We start from the raw sequence: 14,844 nt of genomic DNA on the forward strand, positions 1-14,844 counted from the left end.
CCAGGGGGATACTGTTTAGGAAAGTAATGGGATACATTTTATTTAGCAGTTTTGCTAACAAGTTAGAGAAGAGTGAGGCTGAATTGTGGTTGGATTCACCCGTGCTGCTGAAATTGGAAAGAAAGCAAACTAACCTAAGACAGTGAATTATTTATTACCACGAATCCAAACAGCAGAGTGGCCATGAAGAATCGGATCAGTGGGCTGAATGCAATAAGACGCAGTTCAGTGCTAATAAATGCAAATTCATACACCCAGGGAAAAGAAATAAACAACGCAAATACAGATTGGTTCCAGGCAGTTATTTGGAAAACAGCAAATCTGGAAGGACCTGCAGCTGTTAGCAAGCAGCAGACTAAATATGAATGTGCAGTGCGCTATCATTACAGACCCAAGAACTGTTGTACCGGAGAGGACTGGGGAATGATACCGTACAGCAGGAGTCTCTGGCAGTTGTGAACATCACCTGCTTCCTAGAAAGATGTTTAAAAGAGGAGAGGAAAAAAAAAAAAAAAAAAAAGGCAGTGTGCAATAGTTAAATTGGAGTCTCATCCTACCTCCCTGTAGAATTTCGGGGCTTTTAGAGATCTTAAAGTTTTCCGGTAGAAGATTTTGTATCTTTTCAGCATCCCTTTTAAAAACATCTCAAGGTGACAGTGAGTTTTCTAGTTAAATTATACGTTTGCAAGTCAAGTATTTTCCATGACTATTTTAGAATTTGTTGCGTCTATTTTTTTTGTGTTGTAAAAGGGAGAGAACAATCTACCTTCTGTATCTCAGTAATTACTTGATACCTTTTTCATTTCTCTTCTTTTGCTTTGTAAGTTCTCTTAGGGCTTTCTTAGAAAATATTCTCTTATTCCCTGTTATTGTGGAAACAGCCAGGAATAGCTTTGTAGTATTGTGTATATAAATGAGGAAACGGGAGAGTCCTGTACTGGAGATTTGCAGTTTTAGTTACATCACCAAGATACGATCATAGCTGGAATGATGATTATTTTATGCTTTAACTCATTTTGGAATAGCTCAAAATGACATCATGGATCGCTTTAGTTCAGGTAATGCATTTTATGTCCCTTATGTTCAGAAAGCGTGCAGACAGCGATAGCACAAAATGGACAGGTTGCAAATGCAGGCTTGTGAGTAGAATCTGCAATGATTAAATAAACACTTGGGTACGAAGATCTCCTGGAGACTGAAAGGACAGGCATTCTTTATTTTCAAGACAGAGAATTTGCAGTTGAGAAGTTGGAGATTAGAAGGGAGCTTCAGCTTGAAGTTAGGGATGGAGCGTTTTCAAGCGGCATAGATGAATGCAGCTGTCGTCAGGAGTAGCTAAATATGCTTTAAGTTCACACGTGCGTGTAAAGAACTCGTTCTCATTTACATTCAGGTCTCTCTGTACCATTTTGGCGACATAAAGACTCCATAAAGGGAATGCAAATACAATGGTATTTTTCATGAGTCTTGCCGTGTGTTTTTTACAGCTCAGTGGTATAAAAATGACTTGTAGATCAGAATCCTCAACAAAACATCACGTGCATCTTTGCAATGGCTTTAAGCAGTGTAGTCCATCACTGCAGATCACCAAGACAGCATGAGAGAAGGCACCAATAGAAGCAAATAACAGAAAACAAACAGGGCAGTAGCCTAAAATGGGATATATGTAAGCACTGGCATGAGTCTGCATGGGTCCATTTGCAACAAGAAAGATCAAGACAGTGCTCTGCAGCCATTTATTTAATTAAAATGCTTGAAGTTTTTCTTCTAGATTGTTTTCTTGCATGCCATTCTGATGAGATTACTGCACTGAAGCAAAAAATAGAACTTTAATTCATCTCTTTCTTTTGTTCCTAGGCATCTGGGCCACAGGCCCCAGTTCCATCCCCTGAAGCATGGCTTTGATGAATGGTTTGGATCCCCAAATTGCCATTTTGGACCTTATGATAACAGAGCACTCCCCAATATCCCTGTGTATAGGGACTGGGAAATGATTGGCAGGTAATTCAGCTACTTGCCTGACAGTTGTTTTCAAAACCGTTATATAGTTGCTGGTAATGTCATTTTCCTTGCTTTCCCTGCTGACATTACTGTGTTGGAAGACAAGTACTAGCGTAGCAAACCAGTTTCAATGAAAAAGCATTGGGAAAAACAGAAGCTGCTTCAGAATCAGGCAGAGTTCCAGGCTTGGTTGGATGGCCAGTGACCTCCAGGTGCTTCACCCCGAGCAGAGGACTTTTAGAGCATGTCAATTATTAAGAACATCCTGCTTCAAATATCTTAGATATTATGATTATCTTAGATATATATTATAAATATCTTAGATATTATCTCAAATATCTTAGATGCAAATATCAAGCATCTAAGATGCTTACTACTGAATGCCCCTTTGCTGTGCAGTTCAGCAGTAAGCTGATGCAGAAAAGGTGCTTGTAAAAGCTCATGAAACATACGAACGGCTCTTCAGAGTCCAGCGCAAAACTGATTTAATCCATTGCTCTGCAACAACTATCTGCAGTGGGTACTTAGAGGAGGGGTATAAGAAAACAGACGTGGAGTAGTCTTTCTTTTACATGGCTGTCCATCTTCCTGAAACTGAAGGTTGTTTCCAGGTCTTCAAGTTTAATAGCCACTGGCTTAACGTCCATGAACTAATCTAAGGATGGTCATTTCCATTGGAGCCAAGACAGAAGGAAAGACCTTGCGGAAAAATGCACAAGGCAGATAGAAACAGGAGGGTATAGATTAACTGTCAGGAGGTCTGTGAATTTCACATCTAGGAGAGAAGGCGAGGAAAATACGAACTGAGGGCAGAAGAGGTTTGGAAGGCAATGCTAGCAGCAGACGGTACCAAAGCGTTGTTACCTGGGCAGTGCCTGCTGCTTCTCAGTTGTGATTGTGGCACTCAACTTTTCAGTTAAAGCTGAGAAAATAAAGACCTGCTTCGACAGTATCGATGCTCCTCAAAGACTTGGTGTGGTAGTTGATTACTAGAGTTTATTCTAAACTCCTCCTAAGCTATTTTTTGCAGGAATCTTCCCTAGCTCTACCTGACCATCTAAAATTAAAGTTTTGGCTCATTTCAATAGTAAGTTAGATGTTTGATTCCGAGGTCTCATAGAAGTCTGAGTGCCAAGGCCAACCTGCAGGTTGCACACAGACCATGTAGGGATTGCAGCTCCTCTAGAGTACCTCTCAGAGATGTTTGCTTATCCTTTTGCGCCCTGAAGGCTTCCTGTGATGATTTCATTCCACTACTTCTCTTGGAAACCGGTTCCATTCTGTACTGAAAGACTGCTTTATTCCTCCTCTGCCTGTTTTGTAGTAACCTTTTGTCTGTTTGCCTAATACTGCCTAATGCCTAGGCTTCAAGCGTGCAGTATGTACCATTCTTACCCATTTGGTTTTGTGCCTGGTGTCATCTTATTTCACATACTGTTATTCTCACGAGGACTGCAGCCTGCCCTTCTTTGCATAATCGGTGTCTGAAGATGCTTCCAGCACAACGTTTTCAGGGCAGCCCAAGTTCTGATTCCAGGGTTGCTCTATCTCACTGAAAGTTTTACTGTTCGTCTGAAAATATTACTCACATAGCAAACAACTCTCTATTCAAGGAGCAGTGCCTTATACTCATGTTCTAATAGCTTAATAGTGAAAAGCTAGTGGCTCAGGTTTGTCCAAATCTTGCGGTTGTCATTAATTCAGATCTGGCCATTTCACTGCTTTCTCCCATAAGAAAGAATAAGATGACATTATTTTAAATATCTGAAGAGAATTGGCTTGTTATGTAAGTTATGTTTTTACCCTTTTGCTAAGTAACAACAGTGCCTTGCTTGTATAAATAATGGGGGCAGGGGCAGCCTTTTTGTGTTGTATATTCCTTAGGTTTTATTCTTTTTTCTCTCTGACTCATTTTATCTTAAGATATTATGAAGATTTCAAAATCGATCTGAAGACAGGTGAAGCCAACTTGACTCAGATCTACCTACAGGTACCATTTATTTTAGTACTGGTTTCTAACCCACAGTGACTTCATGCTTCTTTTTTTTTTTTTTTTGGAGAGACTTAGATGGCAGAGGATGATTCTGTTAAATTCATTTTCACTGTTGTTTACAGGAAGCTCTCGATTTTATTAGCCGGCAGCAGGCCAGCCAGCAGCCATTCTTTTTATACTGGGCAATTGATGCTACCCACGCTCCTGTTTATGCCTCCAAACATTTCCTGGGCTCTAGTCAGAGAGGACTGTAAGTCTTGTTTTTGTGTGTTTTGGTGGTTTTTGTTTATTATTATTTATTTTTTTATTTATAATTAATATCTCATGCTGGAGAAATGGAAAATCTAGGCTGCATTCCTTAGATCCAACTATATAGATCAGTTCTCAAAAGTATATGTGCATGCTGAAGTACATGATGATATGTATTAGTTAATGAGAACTTTGCTTGGTTTTTTAATATTTTTGCTATAATCTGAAATGAAGATTGTGAGACTGAAATGGAGGGGGGAAATCTAAGCTCCTTTGCCAGTTGTGTGAGTAATGAAGTGCTGTATGTGGCATAGATGAATTTTTGGAAGGCCTTTGTATGGTTTGTGCCTGTTTTAAAAACTTATAAATCAGAAGGGCAAGTAGAAAAGCATGCACGAAAAATCCAATTTACAGAAGGCAAGAGTAGCTCTGTAGGTACGGTGAGCCTTGCTTCTGAGAGTGTGATTTCAAACCAGCATCGATAAGAAAAATGGTGCAATTCGCTTCAAGACAACGGCAAAGTGGTGTTGCCTATATTTGAGAACCTTACAGCTAAACTTTTATCCATTGCTGGTCTCTGTCCAAGAGTAGCTCAGATCTGAACAAATTCTGACCCTTAGTATCCAGGAGAAGTTGCTCCATACAGGAAAGAGACACAGGTTTTGCAGTGACACTGGTAAATTTTATTACGGTACCTGCTGCATACAAGAAGTATTTCCTTCTACAGGCCAGGTGTAAATTGTGCTCACTAAAAGCATTGTGGCTTACTGCAATACATTATGCTGCATCAGACTTTTCTTCTTTTGCTGCCTTTAATGTTTTGCATCTACTTTTGCCTCAGATACGGGGATGCTGTACGGGAAATTGATGATAGCATTGGAAAAATCCTAAAACATCTTCAAAAGCTTGGGATCAGTGAGAACACTTTTGTGTTTTTCACCTCCGATAACGGGGCTGCGCTCATTTCAGCTCCTAAACAAGGTGAGTCTCAAATGAACGAACCTGGACTGGGGTTGTGAAATCCAGGTTTATATCTCCATGTCTGAGGGGCGGGGAAAAAAAGACCTGTACCTGGTTTTTGGTGTTTTTTGGTTTTCTTCCCTTATCCCCTGTGCAGTTAAGGAGAAGCCTCAAAGTTCAGAGCGCTCACACTTAGAGTTAGTCTGGTAGGTCTGTTATGTTCATTACTTCTCGTCACTGGTGAAGGAGGTATCCTTGGCTAAGTGGACTTTGGCCTAACCTGGCCTAGCTGTTCACCTGTGTGCATTTCCACTTTGTGCTCCTTGGTCAGGGTGTGAATATTCTTTAATTTATTTAGGCCCAGGCACAAAAACGTCTCAGGATTTTTATTCTCCAGCTGCCGGGTGCATATCTGAACTTTCTGAGTAATTACAGACAGTCTGAGTCCCTCCCTCTTTAGGTCTCCTGAAAAGTTATCAGGAAGAAAAAGTATTTTTATTGTTACTTCTCACGTTTTCATTTGTTTAAATGATTTTTTTTCTCTCAGAGTCATTGCAAATTGATTTTATAACCCACTCTCTTCTCTTTGGAGGCAGGCTGTCTAGTGGTTATTAGACCACACAGCAGAGAGTATCCTGAGTTCTGGTTTCAGCTGAGCCACTGTGTTTGACTTTGTGTGACCTGGAGTCAGTCGTAGGACTTCCCTGTTTGCTCTTCAGTAAGCTCAGCTGTAAGAGTGGGTTAAAAATGCCCATATTCCTGCAAAACACTTGCTGCCTGTGAGAAGGAACATTCAGGGAATGTATGACTTATTTTTTTCATTCTCGTATCTGCATCTCATCCTGGTCTGGTACTTTAAAAGGTTATGAAAAAAAAATACTATTTCTTCCTGAAAGTGTCAGATTTCTTATAGTCACAAACAGCAGTTAGCATCCATAAAGAGAAGGAAAATGTCTCAGTCTTTTCTATTTGATTGTTTTATTTTGTCTTTGTTCAGCTGATAGCAAGTTGTGTTTAATTGTCAAGTTTCTGTGCTGAAAAGACACTCCTAAAATTCATCGTAAAGGAATATTCAAAGAAAACAGCTCTGGACATCTTATTTGAAGAAGGATTCGTGCACAAATGAAAATTCATTTAAAGCTAGCTTAAAAATTTTGTAGTTGACAGTGTCCCCTTGAAATATGTTGTTGACATATGGTGGATTTTATGGCTTCTTTTCCTTCTTTAGGAGGAAGCAATGGTCGTTTTCTCTGTGGCAAACAAACCACCTTTGAAGGTGGCATGAGAGAGCCAGCTATTGCTTGGTGGCCTGGACATATTCCTGCAGGAGGAGTGAGTATCTGCTTTTAACGATTCTGATCAGCCTTAACTAAAACGAACGGAAAGGTTCTTGCTGGATTCGGTGGGCTTTGGATCTGACTTTTAACATGTCAGTCCAGCCACTTGCCTAAATCAGGAGCTGAATGCTACCCCTCGAGAACAATGCCATTCCTGTTCATTATCACAAATTTGCATCTGGAGTGTCTATGATCAACACTTCTGTGAATACCACACGGCCTGGTCTTTTTGTCTTCCTGGTCTAAACCCTTTACTCTTCTGGACCACAGTGTTTTTAGGGGGTTACATAGCTGGACACACAGAAGTATAAACTCAGATGTGTGTCCCAGGGTAGAGCACGAGTGTGGTGAAAATGCACGCTCTGTGCTTTGAAGTATCAAGTGATTTGACCCTTGCAGCTCTTGCTTTGGTGTTCGATAAAAGTTCCTCTTGGGGAGGTCTAGATACCAGAATATTGCTCTTTCCTGCCTGTACACAAATTCAGATATGATCACTTCAAAATAATCCTCTGGTGGTACTACCAGCCTCTCTCATCCCAGTTCTCATTAAAGAAAGATGCAATCAATTCTTCTGCAGGGAGGGTTCATAGTAAATAGTACAGGTTCCCTCCCCTTTGTGAGCACCTCTCATCCCCGAAGAACGTGATACTTCATTAACTGGGCACTGTGCTCAAGACTGCAAACTATTCATAAATAAAACATTTATTTTTCTGAGTTGCATTCCTTTTCAGTGGTTTAATTGAGTCAGGATAATGATAATTTATCATTTGCATTTAGGAGAATACCATCAGATATCTTAGATCTGCAGCTGAGGGTACAAGGGTAGTTTGATTTCATGGCTTTTTAGAGTTCACAAAACCTACTAGGGATATTTTATTATTTTTTTAATTTGAAATGAAAACAGTCTTTTTGTTTAAATTTAAACATTTCCATAAAGTCTTTACAAGCCAAGTACAACAGCCTTGGGCTAGCATATGAGAACATGAAACTGAAGCCGACTGTTTTGTTTTCCATGTCCAAACTGAATAATGTGCTAAAAGTAAACATGCATTATAAATGAGGACAAGTAAATACCAAATTTTAAAATTCTTTCCATTGTAGTAACTCTAATGGTAATTAGGAACATGAGTAGAGAAATCCATGCGCCTGTTCGTTTTCGGACTGTAACTTGCTGTTACCACTCTTACAGGTAGTCTTTTGCATGTAGCCAGAGTGTAGCAGATGAAGCTTTGTGTGGTGAGAAACCCTCCCGGTAGCTTGGTGTGATGCATGGCTTCCTGCTTGAGGTTACACTTGAAGCTGCTTTCTGAATTCCTGTGAACAGTCATTTCTGTGCAGTTAACGGGTCTGCATATGCAGATGGACTGGGCAGGGCTGTGCTCTGACAAACACGTGCATGCTCAGCAGGCTGGAGAGCGTGCGTAAGGCTTATGGGGCACGTACGCGCCTGAGAATCCCCTCCTGCACCACCGTTGGTATAATCTTTGGCACTTAAGCATGTGCTTAACCCCAAATTCTTCCTATCCCGGGCTCCAGTTTGTGCCTGCCAAGTGCCTGCGTGTGCAGGTGTTCGGATCCCAGGTGTCCTCTTGGACTTCGCTCAGGTACCCTGGGAAGCCTGTTCTGGACCGTGTCCCTGGGATGCGCTGCTTTGCTCCAAGTTGAAGCCCCCAGTGTGATGCTCCTGATAAGAAAATTCGTAATAGCTACTTATATGTCTTTTCTGCTTGTATTCTTGCTGTCGAGGCTCCGGCAGTGATACCCACAGCAGCACTGACTGCAGGTGAGAGGTATGGCATCGCTTCTGTGAAATAGAGTTTATGCTTCTCTAGCATGTAGGGTGTCTGTGGTTGCCGCTTCTTAATCTCCTCTTTGGACCTAATAAGTGAAGAGATGTGTTTGCTAGTACATTTCTGGCTTCTTTTTTATATCTTACAGAGTCTGTAGCTTCAATATCTTCTTGACTGCAAGTTAAAACTAGTCTGTCTAAGTGGTGTGTAGTCCAAGTAGCTGTAAAATGTGGAAAAACTGCTTCAAAGTGCCTCGTTGCTTTTTCTTCTCGAAAGAGTTGATGGAAAAAAAGGGTTGGGTGCCCCGAACCGGGGTGGAAGCACAGAGCTTCTCAGCAGTGCCAGGTGCAAAGCTTGGAGGGTCAGCTCATCCGTCCTGCGCTGGGGTTGCTCCCGGTGAGTGGCTGCTCCATTCCAGCCGTGGGGGTTTTGGAGCCACGGAGGGTTTGGAGAGCAGGCAGCGGGCCAGCCACCATTTCAGCTGGCACAGCTGCAGCCAGCAAAAAGAGAATTTTGAGGCCAGTGAAATCCAGTTATTGGCTGGAAGGCTCATCCCGCTGATGGGACCTGGCAGCCTGTTAATAATCTTATTGATATATATATATATATATGTTTTGTTTGGTTGCTGTTAAAGGGTACATGAGTTTATTTGAAGGAAGGAGCACCTTTTTGCATAAACAAAAGAAGTCAGGTGACAGGGCTGCGAGCACTTGACAGAATATCGATAGAGGGGAGGATAATCGGTGCAGTCGGCTGACTTGCAGTTATTTTGGGGAGAGGGATGCCTCGGGAGTCTGTGTTGCTCTTGGCATCAACATTGAGTTAATTCCGGTCCCCCATCAGGAATATTTATTCACACACAAACAGCCTTTCTGCAGTTTCTTCCTCGGCTACGTTTTCCAGGTGAATTCACAACAAATCAGCATTTCAGCATTCCCCACATCACATCTGCCTTCTGGAAGGATCCAGCTGGAAAAAAAAAATCATATTCTGTTGGTATTTGAATCCTCCTCCTCCTCTCTTCCCTCGCCCTCCTCCCCTTCCTCTCTCGTGCCTGCTTCCTGAAGGAGAAAAGAACATATCAACCCAAAGACAGCATTGCAACCTTTTCTTCGCTATCTCCCATGGGGCGCAAATTGAAATTGAATTAGACAGGGATATCAGGTCTGCTCGCTGTGATAACTGTAAAAGGATTTTATTTAAAAACACCCTGACATTTGTTCACCCAGTTTCAAATATTTAGCTTTCCTCCTTTCCATTCCTGGCGGGGGCGACTTTATTAATTGTCGCCTTTGATTCAGAGTTAAAGCTTGAAAGCACTGATAACAGCAGTGGTGACTATTTCTTCTAGCAACGTGGCCCACAGCAAAAGGATTTCATTTTCTTAAAGACGTTATGTGTATACCGAGAGTTTATTAAAAAGAAGGGGGGGAAGGAGGGGGGAAAAATCCGTTCTTACGTGCGTAATACCGGCTGTTTCTCGCTGATACGAGCAATATCTGATCTCACTCTTTTTTTTTTATATATTATTTATTTTCTCTGGGCTGTTGCCCTCTCTGGATTTTATTTTATTTTTTTAAGAAAAGAAAAAGGAGGAAAAAAAGGGAAAGGCAACTAGAATGAAAGAGCACTGTTGACAGGAGAAAATGGTAATTTTTTTATTTTTCTCTGAAAATACTTCAAAGTTTTATATAAATATTAACCTTTTTTCCCCACCCATTCTTCAGCGTGGTGCTGCAGAGCACAGATAAATCCAAGTGGCTGTGGCATGGGCATTTAATTTCCTTAAGAAGTTTTCTCTGCTTCATGGAAAAATGTTGTCTGAGACCAGAAACGTAATTGGATGATTAAAGAGAGTCATCTACATCTGGTTATGGTTAATAAGGGCCAGTACAAGAAGACTGGGGTGGCCCCACAGGATTGTCACAGCGCGATATATAAATTAGGTGATATTAGAGGCACGAGGCTCAGGTCAGTGATTGCCTCTCGCGGCTTGTTATCAAAAGATTGAGGCGAGGGAATGGGGTGACAACAAGAAAAGTGACTTTTGGATTTGCCATATAAATTGCGAGAGGCCTAATTACAAAACGTCTCGGACACCAGCCTGCCTGTGCCTGACGTGGCAGGAACCAGGGAGCAGGCGTGTGCCGGATCTGCTCCTTATTAGACTCCGAGCTCTGCATATGGTGTTCTGCTGACCCCACAGCTCTCCGAAGACATGCTTGGGGGAAATTAGCCAGCAGACGAGCCTACGAGGGACTGAGCATCTTTGCTGAGACCCTGAGCTCTTGTAATCCCCTTTGCCTTCAGACAGAGAGAAGCGTTCCCAGCACCAGTGGCTCCTGAAGCTGTCCCGCTCTGGAAGGAGCGAGCTGATGGGTTATCTGAACCGGTATGCACTGATTTTTAGGATTTCATTCTCTTCTGAGCACGTGCCTGACACCAGAGAGGAGCCTGTGTAAGCAGACGGTGCTAGGAGCACGCAGCAGCGTCTGTGTCCCGTGGAGGATCCGGCCAGCTTCGGTTCTTCCCCGCGGTCTGTGTTTGCCAAATGGCCTCAGGGAGAGCAAGAAGCAGGGTTACCCCCCTGCAGGGCTCGGTTCTGTTTCTTCTTCCACAGCTGTAAATCAGAAGATCCTGATCCTCTTCTGCACATGCAGAGAGGGAACTCCATGTGTACATCTGCTTCTTGTGAGGGATCTGTGGGCTCATCTCTGTTCATCGCTGCCTTCCAGGCTGCCTGATGCAGCAAGCTCCATGAACGAGGCTTAACTTTTAATGCCCAAGACTATTGATCGGGGTCCACTGATCCAATTGCCTTCCTGGGCAAGGCTTTTCGTGGTCAGGGCTTCCTCTTGAGCTTAGAGCTTTGCACTTTGATTGCTTCGTAAGAGTTGTGAAAGCATTCTTACATGCAGCTTTAATATTGTGTGTTCCTGCCAACACTTTTTGATGAATGAAAGCCATTACAGTTTGAAATTGCTGTAATCAAGTAATGTGATATTGTAATGTTAAACTTGTAATCAGTTCCCTGCATGTTGCTTTCTCCAGGTTTTTTTTTTAACTTGCTAATTCTTCCTTTAAGTGTTCATTTTGTTCAGCCCAGCCCCTTAATGAAAGGCTTAGTATCCCAGCAAAAATAGCATTTTCCCTTTTATTTTTATTTATTTTTTTTTTCTCTAGAGGAAGGGAACCAGCATCTGGCCAATATTCGTTTATCATGTTATCAGTTGTTATCATTTTCTAATAATTAGTATCAGCCTCCAGGCTGGGGGTCTGTTTATGACTAGAAAGAGGATTCAGAGATAAAAAGACTTTGATAGTCTCAGCATCGTAATGTTCACACTGACATTAGCGAGGCTGCTGGTAGGACTTGGGTTTCACTCAGAATGTGCTTCTGAACTTACAGATGTGAGCTCGTATCAGATGGCTTCTTGTCTCCGAACAAGTGGTGTGGCTGAAAAGGCTCTTTTCATGTCACATCTTGTGCTGCTGCATCCTGGTGCTAAACACGCTTGCTCTTGCTCTTGATTTGAATGTGTCTGCTTCCATTTACTGTGTCGCTGGCTAACTAAACGTTCTGCTACAGATAACTGTAGCATACCCCAAGGAGGATGGGAGCAAAGCTTCAGAAAGAATCAGAAGAGAGTTTTAGGTTTTTAAAATATAAGTAAGACCAGAGAGATAAGTATGGCTTCCAATTAAAGCAAAAACAAACAAGAAAACAACAACAAAAATCTTTGTAAATCTCCTTTGGAGCCAAAACCAGATGTTTTTCTCCCTTATTAAAATATATACTAAAAATACCACAACTTTATAGTTCTTGAATTGTTGGAAATGGTTTGCAGATGAAGTCATCGGGCTCTTTTTGTTATTATCCATCTATCCTTGTGCTTTCTGCAAACCCTCTCAGGGTATTTTGGACTACAGAGATGGTCTGGTGAGGGAACAAATCAAGGACTTTCTTTTTTCTTTTTTCCTTGTTTTAAATGTTGATTTTTCAATTCACAAGTGACTCAGAATTTGCTAAATGAGGTTGAACTCTGCAAAAAGATGCTCTTGTAGGTGGCTACATGGAGAGAAGTGAGAAGAAAGAGAAAAACGAAACAAAATGCAAATGCATTTTGGAAATGAAGAAATATTAATCATCTCCTTTCGTTTTTATTTTAATGTGAGGTTTGCTGGTGACTGCAGGACTGCAGAGGGAGGTATTCTTAAAAGATGCTTAGCAGAGAAGGCGGTTCAGGAAGCAATACTTCTGCTTCGGAGGAAACCAGCCTCTCTCATTATGGCTTTTAGTGAAGGTCTTTTTGCAAAAAGCGTTTCTGTTGATGTTTCAGGTCAGTCATCAGCTGGGCAACGTGATGGATCTCTTCACTACCAGCCTCTCCCTGGCGGGTCTGCAGCCTCCGAGTGACAGACAGATTGACGGCATCGACCTTTTACCTGCCATCTTGCAGGGCAAGCTAATTGACAGGTTAGTTACGAGCCCAGAGCTACGACCCTTGCCTCCTAACTGAAGTGGTGCCAAAACTTGGATTATTTTTAAAATAAATTTACAGAAATATTTAATAAACTGAGCTGACACATATTTGCTCCTACTCAGTGAAGTGAGGTAGCACCAGAGATTTACACTGTGAATTAATCCTCTGCAGGAGCAAGCAGAGGTGACATTTCCTGACACGCAGCGTATGCCATACAGTGGAGTCTGGGGACAGATGCAAATGTCAGGGGGTTAGCAGGGATCCCTGAAACAGCATATGGCAACAAGGGAGATAAGTCTGGGAACTGTAGCCTGGGTAGGGGCAAAGACATCATTTTTAATACTGGAAAAACATCCAAGAGTATGCTGGCTCTTTGCGGAATGTAGTTCCGGCTTGAGAGAGGTTGAAGTTAAAAGCTGGGCTGCTGCAGGTGAGCCAGAAGCCCACCTCTTCCCAAGGTCCTGGTTCTTTGGTTGCTTTTAGAATCAGAGAATCATTCCGGTTGGAAAAGATCTCTAAGGATATATTTGGATTAAAGACCTGGGATCTTTATGAGCATGGAGGAGTACTGTCAGCAGTTGGGTAGAGGCGCTAAGATTTAACAGCAAATATCCTCGATGCCCTCTTTGAAAGGTTTGGAGGTCAAGAGAAATCTTTTAGTTCTGATTTTGGTAAGAAATTTGGCACCCTGGAAATCTGAGTACAAACATATTCTTAGTCTGTGACACAACAAGAAAACATACACACGCAAAACATATTTTAATTCTTTTCTTTGTTGGATGTGAGCCTTTGTTCCATAAAACTCCTTTTTGTCTGTTAAAGCAAGAAACGTGTGCCGGTTACCTGAGAGTTCATCCAGTGGCTGATAGGAGGTGTTGCATGTTCCTCAAACGCAGCCTATCACCATCTTTACATCTGAAAGTCTGTGGAGCTGCTTCTTTCTCATAAAAGAGAATTTCATTGCAGCCACCAATCTCTTGCAGCAGTGCTATTTGTGTTACAATAATAGTCCCTCAAGGGCACGATAGCTTGCTTTTTTTTTTTTTTTCCCCAGACCTGAATGGGAGGTCACAGTTCAAAGAGCCTCCAAAACTTTGCAGAGGATGCAGTGGTAGTGTTGTGGGTTTTCTTAAGTTTTAAAAGGATAAAGCAATCAAGGAAAAATAAGTTGGTAACAACAGAGTTTTGAGTATAAGGTGTAAGCCTCTTTCAAAGATGGATTATTTTTTTAAATGCAAACCTAACCCGCACACCTTCAGTCGCATGGGTACATACAGCTTGTCACATAATCAGTATTTATGGCAACGAAAAAGGAGACTGTGTTTTCAAGTGTGGCGTATTTGTTTGGGCACTTTATTTTGTTAATGGAACTGGTTTAGATCAGGTTCTGCGTTTTATCACATTTCTCAAGCTGCCTGTATTTCACAGGCATTTCGGGTGCGTTCGGATGCAGGACTGGGCACTGCGAGCAACAGCATTTCCCCTTTGTTCAGGAGCAGTTCCTGCTGACAAAGGACAAAGGCTCATTTTTTGTGCGAGGAACCTGCAGGGGAGGCTACAATTTTACAATAGAAGAGATCTAAGGCCACTCCTGTCGTTCAGACGTGGAGATTTTAATCTTATCTTGTATATAGGGACTTTTTTTCAAGGTGGCATCACTAGAGAGTAGTTTTTGCTTAGTGCCACCTGAATCAAAGACAAAGATGTACGCCCTTACCACCGTGATAAGCAACTTTGTGGTCTCATCCTGTCAGCAGCCTGAAACAGCTGGAGAGAGCGATGTCTGATGTCCTTGCGTGATGAGCTGCAGCAACAAATCAAACCTCTCTCCTGCAGATAGGCCATTTCCGTAAAATTTTTTACTGTCCCCTCAAAAAAATGAGAGCACGTTATCAGGAAAACCAATGAGTGTGGTGCTGGGATGCCCAGGTAGTGCCCGTACTTGGGCGCGGACTGTGCTCTGCATGGGGGATCTGTAATCAGGAGAACCTTAGGGAAGAATTTGCAGATTTCAGTGGTGCGTTTAGGTG

General features: G+C 42.1%; 1 protein-coding gene across 2 annotated transcripts in view; it reads left to right on the forward strand.

Moving 5' to 3' along the window:
- Nucleotides 1–14,844, forward strand: part of GALNS (galactosamine (N-acetyl)-6-sulfatase) — a 54,271-nt gene that overhangs the window by 6,952 nt on the left and 32,475 nt on the right. For both annotated transcript variants that reach the window (XR_010834367.1, XM_067004204.1), the window contains exons 5-10: nucleotides 1,858–2,001; nucleotides 3,925–3,991; nucleotides 4,117–4,244; nucleotides 5,085–5,224; nucleotides 6,432–6,535; nucleotides 12,671–12,807. Coding sequence is in view for 1 of the 2 variants with exons in the window: in XM_067004204.1 (XP_066860305.1) it covers nucleotides 1,858–2,001; nucleotides 3,925–3,991; nucleotides 4,117–4,244; nucleotides 5,085–5,224; nucleotides 6,432–6,535; nucleotides 12,671–12,807 (720 nt within the window). In the remaining variant the exon portion in view is untranslated. The remainder of the gene's footprint in view (nucleotides 1–1,857; nucleotides 2,002–3,924; nucleotides 3,992–4,116; nucleotides 4,245–5,084; nucleotides 5,225–6,431; nucleotides 6,536–12,670; nucleotides 12,808–14,844) is intronic.

The sequence above is a fragment of the Anser cygnoides genome, chromosome 12 (genome assembly GCF_040182565.1).
Source record: "Anser cygnoides isolate HZ-2024a breed goose chromosome 12, Taihu_goose_T2T_genome, whole genome shotgun sequence".
Taxonomy (NCBI): domain Eukaryota; kingdom Metazoa; phylum Chordata; class Aves; order Anseriformes; family Anatidae; genus Anser; species Anser cygnoides.